At 38.7% G+C, this 13,512-nt stretch overlaps 1 protein-coding gene across 9 annotated transcripts in view; it reads right to left on the reverse strand.

Moving 5' to 3' along the window:
• Cspp1 (centrosome and spindle pole associated protein 1) overlaps window positions 1-13,512 on the reverse strand; it is an 88,943-nt gene that overhangs the window by 30,732 nt on the left and 44,699 nt on the right. For 5 of the 9 annotated variants that reach the window (XM_021222073.2, XM_029533237.1, XM_029533239.1 and 2 more), the window contains 7 exons: window positions 12,396-12,489; window positions 11,185-11,242; window positions 8,839-9,047; window positions 6,590-6,723; window positions 5,786-5,864; window positions 4,408-4,537; window positions 685-832 (listed from right to left, as the gene is read on the reverse strand). In XM_021222073.2, coding sequence (XP_021077732.1) covers window positions 685-832; window positions 4,408-4,537; window positions 5,786-5,864; window positions 6,590-6,723; window positions 8,839-9,047; window positions 11,185-11,242; window positions 12,396-12,489 — 852 coding nt within the window. Of the gene's footprint in view, window positions 1-684; window positions 833-4,407; window positions 4,538-5,785; window positions 5,865-6,589; window positions 6,724-8,838; window positions 9,048-10,687; window positions 10,730-11,184; window positions 11,243-12,395; window positions 12,490-13,512 lie in introns of all 9 variants that reach the window. The other 4 variants (XM_029533236.1, XM_029533234.1, XM_029533238.1 and 1 more) reach the window with 2 other exon arrangements.

A 13,512-nucleotide genomic window follows, 5' to 3' on the forward strand; every position in this document is an offset into this window, starting at 1 on the left:
ATAAGCACACTGGGTGGGCCACTGTCATCATACAGCACTTCCATAAACATCTCAATGGAGTAAGAGATCTCTAATATATAAAGCTCACATACAAAACTTGATACTTTTTAGGTACTGACTGATTACTTTGAAGATGATTAAAAAATGTTCCACTGTCTTTGATACTCCACTTTCTCTGTCTCAGTGATGACCACAACATGAAGTAAACACACTGAACGTTACTACTAAAAAACAGAAACCTCAGAGGCAATGTCTGCATTTCCTCCCAGATAAACAATTCTAAAGCAGTATCTTACAATTCAAGAATTCACACTTTACTACAAACTTATCCCAGAATGATACTGCTTAAGGCCTCCTGAAAAGTCCTGAGAACTATTCTATCCGAGATTTATTACTGCCAATTAAAAACATAATAAGAATACACTCTGAGCACTGGTCTGGACGGCCCCAGCTGACATGAATCACTCTCTGCAGTTGGGGACTGTCATCAGAGGATGGCAAGTGTACTACTGTGCAGAGGAAAGGCTTTCTAACATATATTATATTCATAATCAGGGCAGCATCTTTTCATTAAACCATAAAACAAGCCCTTCTTACACAGACTGATTCCCGCCTCTTCCTACTCTCCACTCTTAAAACGTTGGAACTAATTCATTTGAAAGCGAGTTTATGAACACATCATACTTATCAGATTTCCTTTGGCGTCTCTGAGGGGAGCACCACCTCCGCCCTTCCCCCAGGGGTTGTAGAGCCTCATTTCAGCTTCTAATTTAGCTTCATATTCTTCTTTTTCTAAACGTTCTTTCTTCCTTCTTGCTTCTCTTTCCCGAATCTTGACAACATAAGATATGCTTAGTGTAAATATTGACTTATAGGAAGTTGAAACAAGACACTAGCAATACTACTACTTAATTTTTCTAGTAAGAAAAATATACATATATTTTTAACTGCACTTCTTCACCATAAAGTTAAGAGTAACAGATAAAGATGCTGATTTGTGAATTCAGGAGCCTGATCTGTAACTGCAAGGAGAACCCCTCACCCAACCCCAGAAGAAATAAATGTTTCATCTAAAAAACAAACTAAAGAAAACAACAAAAACAAACAGAAACAGAACATTCTGAACACTATAAAAACACCAAACATACAAACCATATGTATAGGAGAATAAACCTATTCCACAAAATCATAGAAAAACTTTTGTAAATCAAGGGATGAGAAGCATAAAGACTCCTCAGGAACAAAGAAAGGGCACTGGAAACTGCAAAAGTCCAAGTTGTATATAATGGCAGGCCTACCAAAAATTTCAATGCAAAGTTTGAAACCAAGAAGGCCCTGGATAAAAAGCTCTGAAAGACCACAGATGCCAACCCAGACTACTATAAGCAGCAAAACTGTCAACCATAATTGAAGAAGAAAAACATTTCATGATTTAAGAATTTATGCCCATGATATCAGCTCTGCAGAGGATACTAGAAGGAATAGTTCAGTCTAAAGAGATAATTATACACAGCCAAGAGAGTACAGGGAATAAGTACTCCCAGTACAGTTGAACATAAGAAGTCTAAGAAATCAACACAACAACAACAACAACAACAACAAAAACAGGTCTTGATAAACATTCACCAAAAATAACCCCCTCAAAACTCCCAATAATAAATGTCTCAGTTCCCCAACAAAAAGACACAGACTAACAGACTAAAACTGGATTGATTGGTTTGCTTGTTGTAAGAATACACCTCACCATCAACCATAGACACCATTTCTGATGAAAGTATAGAAAAATGTATTGTTCCAAATAAATGGACAAAGAAACCAGCAGGTTTAGATAGTCTAATAACTAACAAAATGATAAATTCCAAACCAAACTTAGAAGGGGGGGGGCATTTCATACTTAATAAAGGGAAAATCCACCATGAAGATACTACAATTCTAAACACTAAGGTCAAGGGCACCCAAGTTCATAGAACAAACAATACTAGATCTAAAATCACAGATTGGACACAACATGACCATAGATGCTGTATGGTTTAAAAAGAATGGGTCCCATAGGTTCATATATTTGAATTCTCAGTTACCACAAAGGAACTATTTGAGGACTAGTAGATATGGCCTTGTTACAGGAAGTGTGTCACTGGCTTTGAGATTTCAAATGCCCATGCCAGGCCCAGTTCTCGTGTTCTCGTTCTCTCATATATTCTCATATTCTCATCTTCTCTCTCTCCCTCCCCTCCCTCCCTCCTTCCCTCTCCCCCTCCCCCTCCCCCTCCTCTCTCGCTTGAGTGATGGAGTCCAAACTCAGGTTCTGAGGCTTACACAGGAAACCCTTTACTGAGGCAGCTCCCAGCCCCATTCAATATTAAAAACCAAAACCAAAAGAGCACATCTACCTTTCTCTCTCTCTCTCTCTCTCTCTCTCTCTCTCTCTCTCTCTCTCTCTCTCTCTCTCGTTTTCTTTCTCCCTCCCCCTGAAACCTGCAAATCACGACATAGCTCTCAGCGACTGTTCGAGCATCCTGAGTTCTGCCATGCTCCCACCATGCCCATGCTGTGCATGATCATAGACTAACTCTCTGAAACTATAAGCAATCCTCCAATTAATGTAATGAAGAGTTGCACTGGTCACAGTGTCTCTTTATTGCAATAAATCAATGACTAAGACACACACACACACACACCCAAAAAAAAAAAACCCTCAATAAAATACTTGAACACCAAATTCACACGAACATACCCAAAAAGATTATTCTGGGTCTGCAAATGTAACAAGTGTTCTTACTCATGAGGCACCCCTCCAGCGCATCCATGGCAATTCTGCTCACTCATTATGTACATAAAGTAAGAATTCTACAACCAGATATATGACTCAACAGTAGATTGCTGAACCAGCACTACAGGGGAAAAAAAATAACTTCTTTAATTGGGAAATCTAACTCTATTTGAAACATTTAAATATTCTCACTCAAAGCCAGCATTTGATTTTCAAAATTCAGTCTTTCTTCTGTAGAATTTTCACATTCAAAAAAATGGCAATTAATTCTTTCTAGATGTTTTCCCATATAAAAGCTGAAAAAAGATATTTTCCAAGGAGTTGAGACAGTTAGGAGTAAGTACTTGTCCTGAAAAGACTTACTTTGATTCCCACATAGAGCAGTTCACAACTCCAGACCTCTGACTCCTTACACTCCATAGCACTCATGTGCAAAAATACACTAACACATAAATAAAAATAATAAGCATATTCACAAAAAATTTGCAAGGGGCTAGGAATGTGGAACTCTTGGCTAGAATGTCCTTAGACCAATCCTCTGCACCACATAAAACAGAGCACTCTGCTGTGCACCTGCATTCCGAGCCCTCAGGAGGGAGAAGCAGACAGGATGACTACAATCTCAAGGTAATCCTTTCTTCACCACATAGTGAGTTCAAGGGCAGCCTGATTCATATGGAACCTTAGCCCAAGAAGACAAAACAAAACCCACAGTTTACCAAGAAATCTAAATAGAATCCCCCAAGAAAGTCCTCAATTTAGATATGGACCCAAACCTTGAATCTCACCCCCAAAAAGCTGTTACAAACTCCTAAGTAAGTTTCCTTTAACCAACATAAAGTATAGGAGATGCCAATGTGTCTCTTGTAAGCACTCTACTAAGGTGTTCCCTACTGGACTGTGGCTTCATCAGTCTCCGTACACTGGACACTACAGATCGTGTTTAAACCCTCTGCTCTGCTTTTCCATCCTCTCATGCATACCCTGTGTGTTAAATATCACAACTGTCAGCCAGGCGGTGGTGGCACACACCTTTAATCCCAGTATTTGGGAGGCAGAGACAAGTAGATTTCTGAGTTCGAGGCCAGCCTGGTATACAGAGTGAGTTCCAGGACAGCCAGAACTACACAGAGAAACCCTGTCTCAAAAAAAACAAAAAAAAAAAAAACAAAACAAACAAACAAAAAAAATCACAACATCTGCCAACATCCCCCCTCTGTCCTCACAGGCTCCAAGCCTCAACAGCTCACTAAAGGTTTCTCTGGGGCCAAACAGATGGATCAGAAGGTCAAAGAACCAGCCCCCAACCCTGACTACCTGAATGTGATCCCCCCAAAAAATATGGTAGAAGGAAACTCACATGCACACAGACACAAACCAAATAAACAAGCAAGGTCTTAGAAGACGCAGGAAAATAAAAAAATAAAATAAAACTCCCTAAATATACCAGGAATGTCTAGAAACTAACATGCAGCTCAAAAATTAACTACATACCCAGTCCCAAGTGTCCCAGACAAGCCTACTGCTTCCTACAGCGATTCCAGCATACCCACCTCAAAGCTTACCATAGCGCCTGCTATCGTTCTGCCCTTCAGTCAGTCAATAGTGAATGAATACATGAGTGAATGAATGAGTACCTGCTCCTGCAAAGCCTCTTGGTAAGACTGAAGCGACTGTGTAGAAGGTTTTGGCTTATCCTCAAAGACCAGTCCTGAATTCCTGAGTCCATCACTAAGAACTTTCTGTTCATTCTGTCCAACAGTATTCCTAATAGCAAATAAACAATTGGAATCAATTTATTATAAGAACAAGCAAATTCTAGAAGAATACAAAAACAATTCTTTGCCTGGCATATAAAACCATCTTTAAAAAAAAAGGTCTTTAAAAACAAAGCCAAAAGGATGGGTCAACAGGAACAGCAAATGCTGTGCCATGCATTTCCAGGACTATAAGGAACAACTGAGAAGCAGCTCCTACAAGTGGTTCTCTGTCCTGCTGTGGCATGTTTGAGCACATGCACAAACACATGAACAAAGAAAGTAAACAGAAGGTTTAAAAAATGAACTATAAGCCAAAATAAATCCTTCCTCCCTTAAGACACCTTCACCAGGGTTATCTCAGCAATAAGAAAAGTAACTAAGACCCCACAAAAGCATAGGGACCTGAGTTGGCTCGCCAGCACACACAGCTAGGTGTGCTGGAGTACAGCTGCAATACCAGCAGGGGGAGGCAAAGACACACAGATGCCTGGGGTAGCCAAATAGGTGAGTGCCAGGTCCCAGTGAGAAATTTTGTCTCAGAAACAAGGCCGCAGATCCTGAGGAGCAATACCTGAGCTGACCTCTGCCCTCCATACATACATGAATGTACAATGGAATATCACCTCACACTAAAGGTCAGAAAATAGGAACTGCTGTGTAACATGCAGAGAAATGAGAATCTGTGCACTGATAGTGGGAAGGCAAATAGTATACTACTGTGAAAGTAATATGGCAGTTCCTCCAAAATAGTTCTAAAGCAAGTACCATGTGACCCCAAAAATGTATTTCTGAGTATATATACAAAAGAAATGGGAAAAATACAATGATTCTAGTAGCAACGTGTTTACAACTAAGATGATAAAGGAGCTCCGGTGTCTGCCAGTGGCTAAATAGAAGTAGGCACACGATGCACTATTATTCAGCCTTGAAAAATCCTAGCATAAGTTACAAGGGCCATCAGCAGCTAAGGACCCAAATGAGCCAGTCACAGTAAAACACTGTCTGAGCCTCAGAGAGACAACAGCACGGGGGCTGCCAGGGCACGTCACAAGAGAAATGGAGTTGCCCATCACTGAACTCACAGGATAGAGTTCTCGTTTATAAGATGAAAAGCATTCTGGAGATGGTCATGCAATGTTACAGATGCACTAAATACTTCACCAAGTGCTCTTAAAGCAGTTAGGCTACAAGAGCTTATATTGTGCATATCCTAGCACATTTAACTTTCTCTTATTTGTTTTACTTTAAGACTTACACAGCTGGAGGTGCTACTTGGTGAGTGACAGGGGCAGAGACATGAGGGGCAGGCTGTCCTCCAATCATTCCTGAACCATCTAAAGGGAAACGGAAAAAGGGACATTTATTTCAGAATATTTACTTACTATTAATAACATTTTATCCCTAAAGAAAAATATACCGAAAGCTTTTCCAAAGCACCAATACATCATTCCGGGCTAAGAGTTAGCAAAAAAAAAAAAAAAAAAAGGAAAACATAAAACAATTATAGCAAGTAACTATGAGACACAATTAGTTTTATTTTGGTTTTAAAACTGGATCTTGTTTTATGACCCAAGGGGACTCCGAAGTTCCTCAGTTGCCCAAGTGGGCCTTGAACTCATGATCCTGCCTCTACCCATAACTGCATTTAAAAATGGGTATTGCTACAGTCTGTCCATCAAAATGTATGCAAGAATGTAGTTCATAAAATCTATGCTAACAAACTTAACAGAGTAAAAATTGAAGCCCCATGACTGAGTCATGAATTGATAAGGGAGTGGGAAAAAATGATAGAGATATACATCCACATCTGCCCTCCATACATTATTTGGACATATTAGGTCTCTAAAATAAGTCTCTTCTCTTCATAAACTATCTTTATCGAGGATCGGGTCAAACTAATAAAACTGGACTTGATACTAGGGGTGATTCTACTGTCTATAAATGTATAATACTTGGATTAAATGAAACTCTCTCTCATTTACATATTGTTGCTTCCGTAAAAACAATTATCCTTACTAAACCACCAGAAAAATGTTTATAGAACATATAGAAAACTCACAGTATGCAATATTGGGATCCAGTGTATTTCTGGCACCGTAAAAATAGTACGCATCATCATAAGGCGTTCGATAGTTAGGAGCTAGAGGGGCAAGCAGCGGAGGTGGAGGTGGATTCAGAGGCACAGGCAGAATCCTATAGCAAAAGAAAAACAAAAACATTATCCTAATATTTGATTACTTTTAATCAAGATAGTTTAATCTTTTGCAAAAAAGCTATTATTAAAATTAAAAATCAGCCTTGTACTAATTGTTCAAGAAAAATTAGGAATCAAAAAGCAAATAGTAACAAATTTTACAACTTCAAGAACATTTTGCTAAAATACAAACAAGTTAAAGTAACTGAGTAATATCCAATAGCCATTACGTACCATATCAAACAAAAGTATGCCCCCTTGCCCTCAGTAATACTACAGAATGAACAGTTACAACAATGCAGCATCCGTGAGGCAAGTGACAAAGAATGCCAGAGGAATACAGAGCAGGGATACTCAGATATAAGGAGACAGGAGGAAACCGGGAAGACTCCCAAAACAGGAACTATCATGTGGTAAGAGTCACACAGAGAGAGGACCAAGAGCTCTGCCACCTCAGGATTACAAATGGTTCTGAGTGGGCAAGACAGTGCATAGCATGAGGATGTTTATTCATGTCAATACTTGTGCACACATGGAACTCGGGTGTGTAGGAGAGGCTGGTCACACGAGTGTGTACAAGTGCACAAGCTAGCAGTCATCCTTGCATATAAGTTCTGGGGAGCTGTCCACTTTGTTTTTGAAACAGGGTTGCTCCCTGGCCAAGAAATCACTAATTACATTGGCTGGCCAGCAAGCCCCAGGTAGCCAGTCTCTGCCTGCCAGCACTGAGACAACAACTTCATCCACCACACCCAGAGTTTTTACTGACTGAGCTATCTCCCCAACCCACAGGGTAGATCTTTTATATGTAAAACTTAATGCTTTTTCACAGAAAGTTAAACCACAATGTGGTTACTTGAGAATCCATGTGGCCCTGATATATTTAAGAGTTCATAAATTTAAAATGTATAAAACCTTGTCCTTCCCCATTTCCTCACTGAGGAGCAATATGTGTTTCTACCAGCACAGTATTTATTCTTCAATAATAGAAATGGCAAAGGCAAATAACTTTAGATAAACAAAGAAAAAGGGGAGATTCTAGGTTTTTTTACTCAAACATCAACATATTTTGCCTTAAAGAATCTGGGGGCTAAGGTAGCACCCAGGTCTCTTCAGTAGGCAGCAGTTCCACACATTATTGGTCAGTCAGTGAGTTTAACCTCACCATTGTCAATGCAGACGCCAGCAAAAACAACCTGAGTAGCTGTTGTGAAAAGAATCTATTATCAGCAACTCCTAAATTGTATCTATACATAGAAAACTAATGTTCACACCAGCCCTCAACTATGTCAAGTACTACCATCACCTTTTACACATGAGAAAACTTTTTTGCATAAAGTCCAGTGAAGCCGACTATTCCAGCCTCTAACCCACAACAGAAAGCACTGTGGCTCTCTAATCCCAGTCTCTCAGCCTTTGGAGTAGGGCAGCCACTGAAGGAAGTAAGGAAGCACCTGAGAAAGGCTGTAAGAAAGGCCCCAGTTTGTTAGTAACAAAGAAAAGAGCAAGTCCTGCTGAAAGGATCTCAGAAATGGGTTACAAGATTACGAAAAACATCCACAAATGTAAAGATAGTCCTATAATTATAGTCCTATATTAATAAGTACAGGCCAGAAAATACTCGTGTTACAGGGTTTCCTTTATGTATAGATTAATGTAATGTGTTTTCCCTATAGAAATGACATGTTCAATATGAAATCCAGGGTTATAATCCCAACAGCCCAAGAGTAAGCCCAGAGAAAACTGTTAAACCAGACAGACATGTACCAGATTAGTAAATTTTTCTGAATAAGCTAAAGAAACAATTCAATGATTGCCAAGTGGAAATAACTGAACAATGCATACCTTTTAAAAGATTTTAAAAATATCACCTAAAATATACATGTAGTACTAATTCATTTTAAAAATAGTAACCGATAGAAACATTAAAGATTTCTCCTTTTTCTAATAGCAGAGAAAAAGTATCAATAACAGTGAAGAAGAAAAAACTACTCAGCAAAGTTCCTCCTGATGCTAGGCACCTCTGAAGCAGCATCAACTGTGGCAGCACACCCTTGTAAAGGAGCACAACGAGGCCTACCCTAATTCCCAAATACAAACATTTAAACAAGCACCTGGGATGCACCAGTTCACCAAGGGTGCTGCCGAGTCCACTGTGCAAGTCTTCATTGTGAGAAGGGGCGGAATGAACTGGTGGGACGGATGGGATAGACGGGGCAGAGAAGGGAGGGGGAGGTGTCTGGAAAGCTACTCTGGGTCTCTCAGGTGGTATCATCTCTTCAAAGTGTCTTGGTGTCAAACTAAACTGCTTTAGTCTATCAGGCTAAAATAAAAGACAAAAAAAAAAAAAAGAACCTGTTTGTTACATAGAATCATAAGTTTAACGGTGACAAGGACCTCCAAGGACCCCAGCAGGCACTTAAGACAGTCACAGAACAGCAGAATTTTACAGCTAAAAGACCTTAAAGATCTGATTCTTATTTTATAAGCAGGAAGTTGAGGCCACCTGAGGAGAAGCACGTAAACCACCTAAAGGTTCATGACAGTAAGTGAATAAAGAGCAGCTCCGGCCAGGGGCGACAGCTCCAGCCAGGGGCGGCAGCTCCAGCCGGGGTGCACTTCCCGCGCAGCTCTCGGTTCCACAGCGGCGGCCATGGCTCTCCTCAGTTGCTACTTGGGAGACCGACTGGGGAAGGCTTTGCAGGCCTCAGTCTCACTACAATCATGTGAACTCTGATGGAAGCTGTGCCACAACAAGAACGAATTTACAAAAAGCCACAACAGGGTAGGCCAGAGCTGTTTACTAATCTTTACTCAAGAATATCATTTTATGGAATTTTTAAATATTAAATAATCTTTAACTATTCCCTCTAATACATATTTATTCAATTTGACACTCTTTAGGTGATTCAATTCTATAGACTATAAAATAAAATAATTTATAAATTTAATAAATTTATTAATCTACAGTTTTAAATTTTATAATTATTATATAAAGTTATTATAACATATTTAATTGTAGGAATATAATTTATATATTTATAATTATTTTATAAGTTTATAAAATAATACGGTTGTATTAATTTGTTAATATAGATCATTATATAATTACTAAAACTATAATTCATAATTTAATAAATTTATTAAATAATCTTTATTCCCTCTAATACATATGTATTCAACTTGACATTCTTTAGGTGATTCAATTCCAGAATAAATAAGATCTACGATATACTATAAAATTTAACATGCCAATGTATTATACTAAAAAGCTCAAGTTTCCAAAAACTAATTTTTTATTGCAAGGGCTACTTTAAAGGTATTTAATGAGAAACAAAAAAGAATTACCTTTGGACCTTTTTTTTTTCCTGCAAGGCAATATTTTCAGGAAGGATTTTTTTCTCCCTGTTCCTGGGAGTCAGGGATTAAATGTAAGGCCTCACTCATGCTAAGCAGCAGCTCTCCTACTGAGCTCCAGTGCTGATCCTTTTAATCATCCTGTTTTGTTTTTTACTTTACTTTGTGAGTCTCAGTAAGATGCCCAGACTCACTGTAAACTTACTCTGTAGCCCACAGAGGCCTGAGCTTCTCAAGGAGCTATAAAAGAGTACCGTCAGTCCTGGTTCCGGGCTGATTCTAAGGTTAACCTGTGCGTGACATGAGCAGTGCAAACAGTAGGCCGGAACATCCACAACTGAGCTACACCATCACCCCAGCACCAAATTTTAAAGCAAATAACCCAAGGCACACATACTTAAGTCAATCGATAAGTTATCTATACCTGAATAATAATTAACACTAATTTTAAGGATTTGCTACATCCTTTTTAAAGACTGAAGATTTTATTAAAACTAGAGGTCTTAACCATCATTAGCAAAAGAAACAAAAACTTTCAGCAAATGAACACTACGCATCCAACAGCAACCAAGGGAGGGCACTGTGCGGAAAGCAGTAAATCGTTACCTCCTCCTTACTTAACTGCAATGATGGGTGTGAGCCATTCCACTTAAGGACGGTGAGAATTGCAAAAGTCAAATAAAAAGAATATGATTATCCTTCTAGTTTCACAGTAACAGAATGAAAGACACAAGTTACACATTTTTTTAAAAAAATTATTCTCATAAAGAAAAATAAATTGTCAAGACATACTTAACAACAGTATTAACATCAAGTTTAAGTTACACTGGTTTAACTTTCACATGGATGTGGCACATGTACACAGAAGACAAAAACTAAAAAATAATACACAAATGGAAGGGGAGTCATCTTAAACTAACAGTGGGTAACATGTAACATCAGTTAGCATTTCTATACTTCACAGTAGTTATGATTGACATTTATGAAAATTCAACGGAACTGCCCTTCACAGTATCCCAACATGTTAAGCCTCCCCTGCTACTAATACACTTGAGGCTTCTTTGAAAAAGGATTAAACACTAAAAGATGCCAAGAACTCTTACCGATTTTTCAGGGTCTTGTACGCCAGAAGTTGTAATTCCAAATGCTAAATCTTTTTCTCTAAACAAAATTAAGATTTTGTAAATTGAAAAATTATACTAAACACACTTTGTCAAAATTGTAGTCATAAATGAAATCAGTCTGAACATGAACATGTACAGTACATTTCCAAATACAAATAATTCCTTTGATAATAAAGCTTTGAAATTCTAAACTCAAATTTAATCATAGTACAGAGGAAACTGTGATTTACATGTCAAGTGCCTTAGAATACATAGCTCGAAATGAATCCTGGAGACATTTCAAAGACAAAGCAATTTATACAGAATAAAAGACAAAAACAAAACAAAGTATTTTATAAAAAAAAAAAATTAAAACCTCTTTAAGAGTACATGTATATTTTCATGCCATAAAGTTAAATTCCTTCCATAAAGATTTTTAAAGACAGTCTCCATAACACTGGAGAGACGCTCGGCGGTTCAGAGCCCTTGCTGCTCTTGCAGAGGACCCAGGCTCGGTGCTCAGCACCCACTTGGCAGCTCACAAGCACTGGAAGCCCAGTTCTACAGACCCAGGCACCCTCTTCTGGCCCCAAGGGAACAAGGCACACACCAGCATACACATTTTACATGTAGACCAACAGGCAAAACACCCATACACATAATATAAAAATAAATCTCAATAGTACAGAGCTTGCTTAACTAACAAGCACAAGGTTCTGGGTTTGAAGGTAAGCACTACAAAAATTAATGATTTTTTTTTTTAAGGTAGCTTAATAGGAGATATTAAGATACTACTTTCCTCTTGGAGGTGAAGTAAAAAAAAAAAGGTAACTTTCAAATTCTTTGGAACCAATATTTTTATTCCTAATCTTAATGCTTCACAGATTAAGAAAATTATGAAAGGGTCAGAAGGATTAAAATTGATTAGTTACATCTGTGAAACTGTCAAAGGAAAATTAATCAAAAATAAAAAAGATTCTAGACCGGGTTGACTACAATGAAGCACTGTGATTTACTACACTTTATAGATGTGAGTAAATGCTTACCATTTCTTACTTACAAAGTGAACTACTTTTGAGTCTGTTTGTATATGGGCAATAATCTAGCAGACGCTGGTAGGTGATTCACAATCAAGGTACAGTAGAAAAAACTGTCATTTATTCTTGTCATTTTAGGCAAGTGCTTTCTGCTAAATGCAAGCTTCTCATTACCGTCTCTTCTTCTTCTGTTGCTCGGCTATCTGTTCCAATAGTTCCTGCCTGTATTTCTCTTTCCTTCTCTTGGTAAGTTCTCGGTCTTCACCTCCTGGATTAAAAAAAAAATTAACTCTTATATATCACATGCAAAAGAAATTCAGTGTTAAGGGAAGGCCTGGGCCAAGTAGTGGGAGTGGGTGGGTAGGAGAGCTGGGGGGGGAGGGGGGAGATTATAGGGAACTTTCGGGATAGCATTTGAAATGTAAATAAAGAAAATAATAATAATAAAAGAAAGAAATTCAGTGTTGCTGAGCAGTGGTGGTACACGCCTTTAATCCCAGCACTTGGAAGGCAGAGGCAGGCGGATTTCTGAGTTCGAGGCCAGCCTGGTCTACAGAGTGAGTTCCAGGACAGCCAGGGCTATACAGAGAAACTGTCTCAAAATAAAAAAGGAGATTCAGTGTTTAAGTGATTACTATAGTTATGAGGAAAGTCACAGCAATACACCAATAACTTTCTTAATATATGAGTTCAAATCATGGGTCAAACATGACATGTACTAGTAACTGCAAAACTTTCCTCCGAGTAACAGAAGGCTCTACTCCCCAACCCTTTAATATGCTGGTTTGAATGAGAAATGTTCCTCCTGAGTCCTGGCCTTTGGACACTTGATCCGAGTTGGTGACACTGTTTGGAAGTGTGCCTGAGTGGGCTGAGACCTTATGGCCTTGCCTTACTTCCAGTTTGCTCTCTCTGCTTCATGCTTGTGGTTTAAGCTATGAACTCTCAGCTTTCTCCTCCTCCTGTGCGGCTTATCACTTGCTTCCTCGCTGTCCCCTCCATAATGGAGTCTAACCATCTGCAACTAGACATCAAATAAACTCTTCTTCAAGTTGCCTTGGTCACAAGTGTTTTGTCACAGCAACAGAAGAGTAATAACCAAGATACCTTTATAGCTTCTATAAACTTCTTAAATTTAACAAGTATCCATCCAAAAGTGAAAACTGGTCCCTCTGTTTACTTCTAATGATCCTAATAATGGAGTTCCAACAATTGTGTACCATGGGCAAGGCCCTAGAGATCTCTCTCTCTCTCTCTCTCTCTCTCTCTCTCTCTCTCTCTCTCTCTCTCT

Source organism: Mus pahari, chromosome 22 (genome assembly GCF_900095145.1).
Source record: "Mus pahari chromosome 22, PAHARI_EIJ_v1.1, whole genome shotgun sequence".
NCBI lineage: Eukaryota > Metazoa > Chordata > Mammalia > Rodentia > Muridae > Mus > Mus pahari.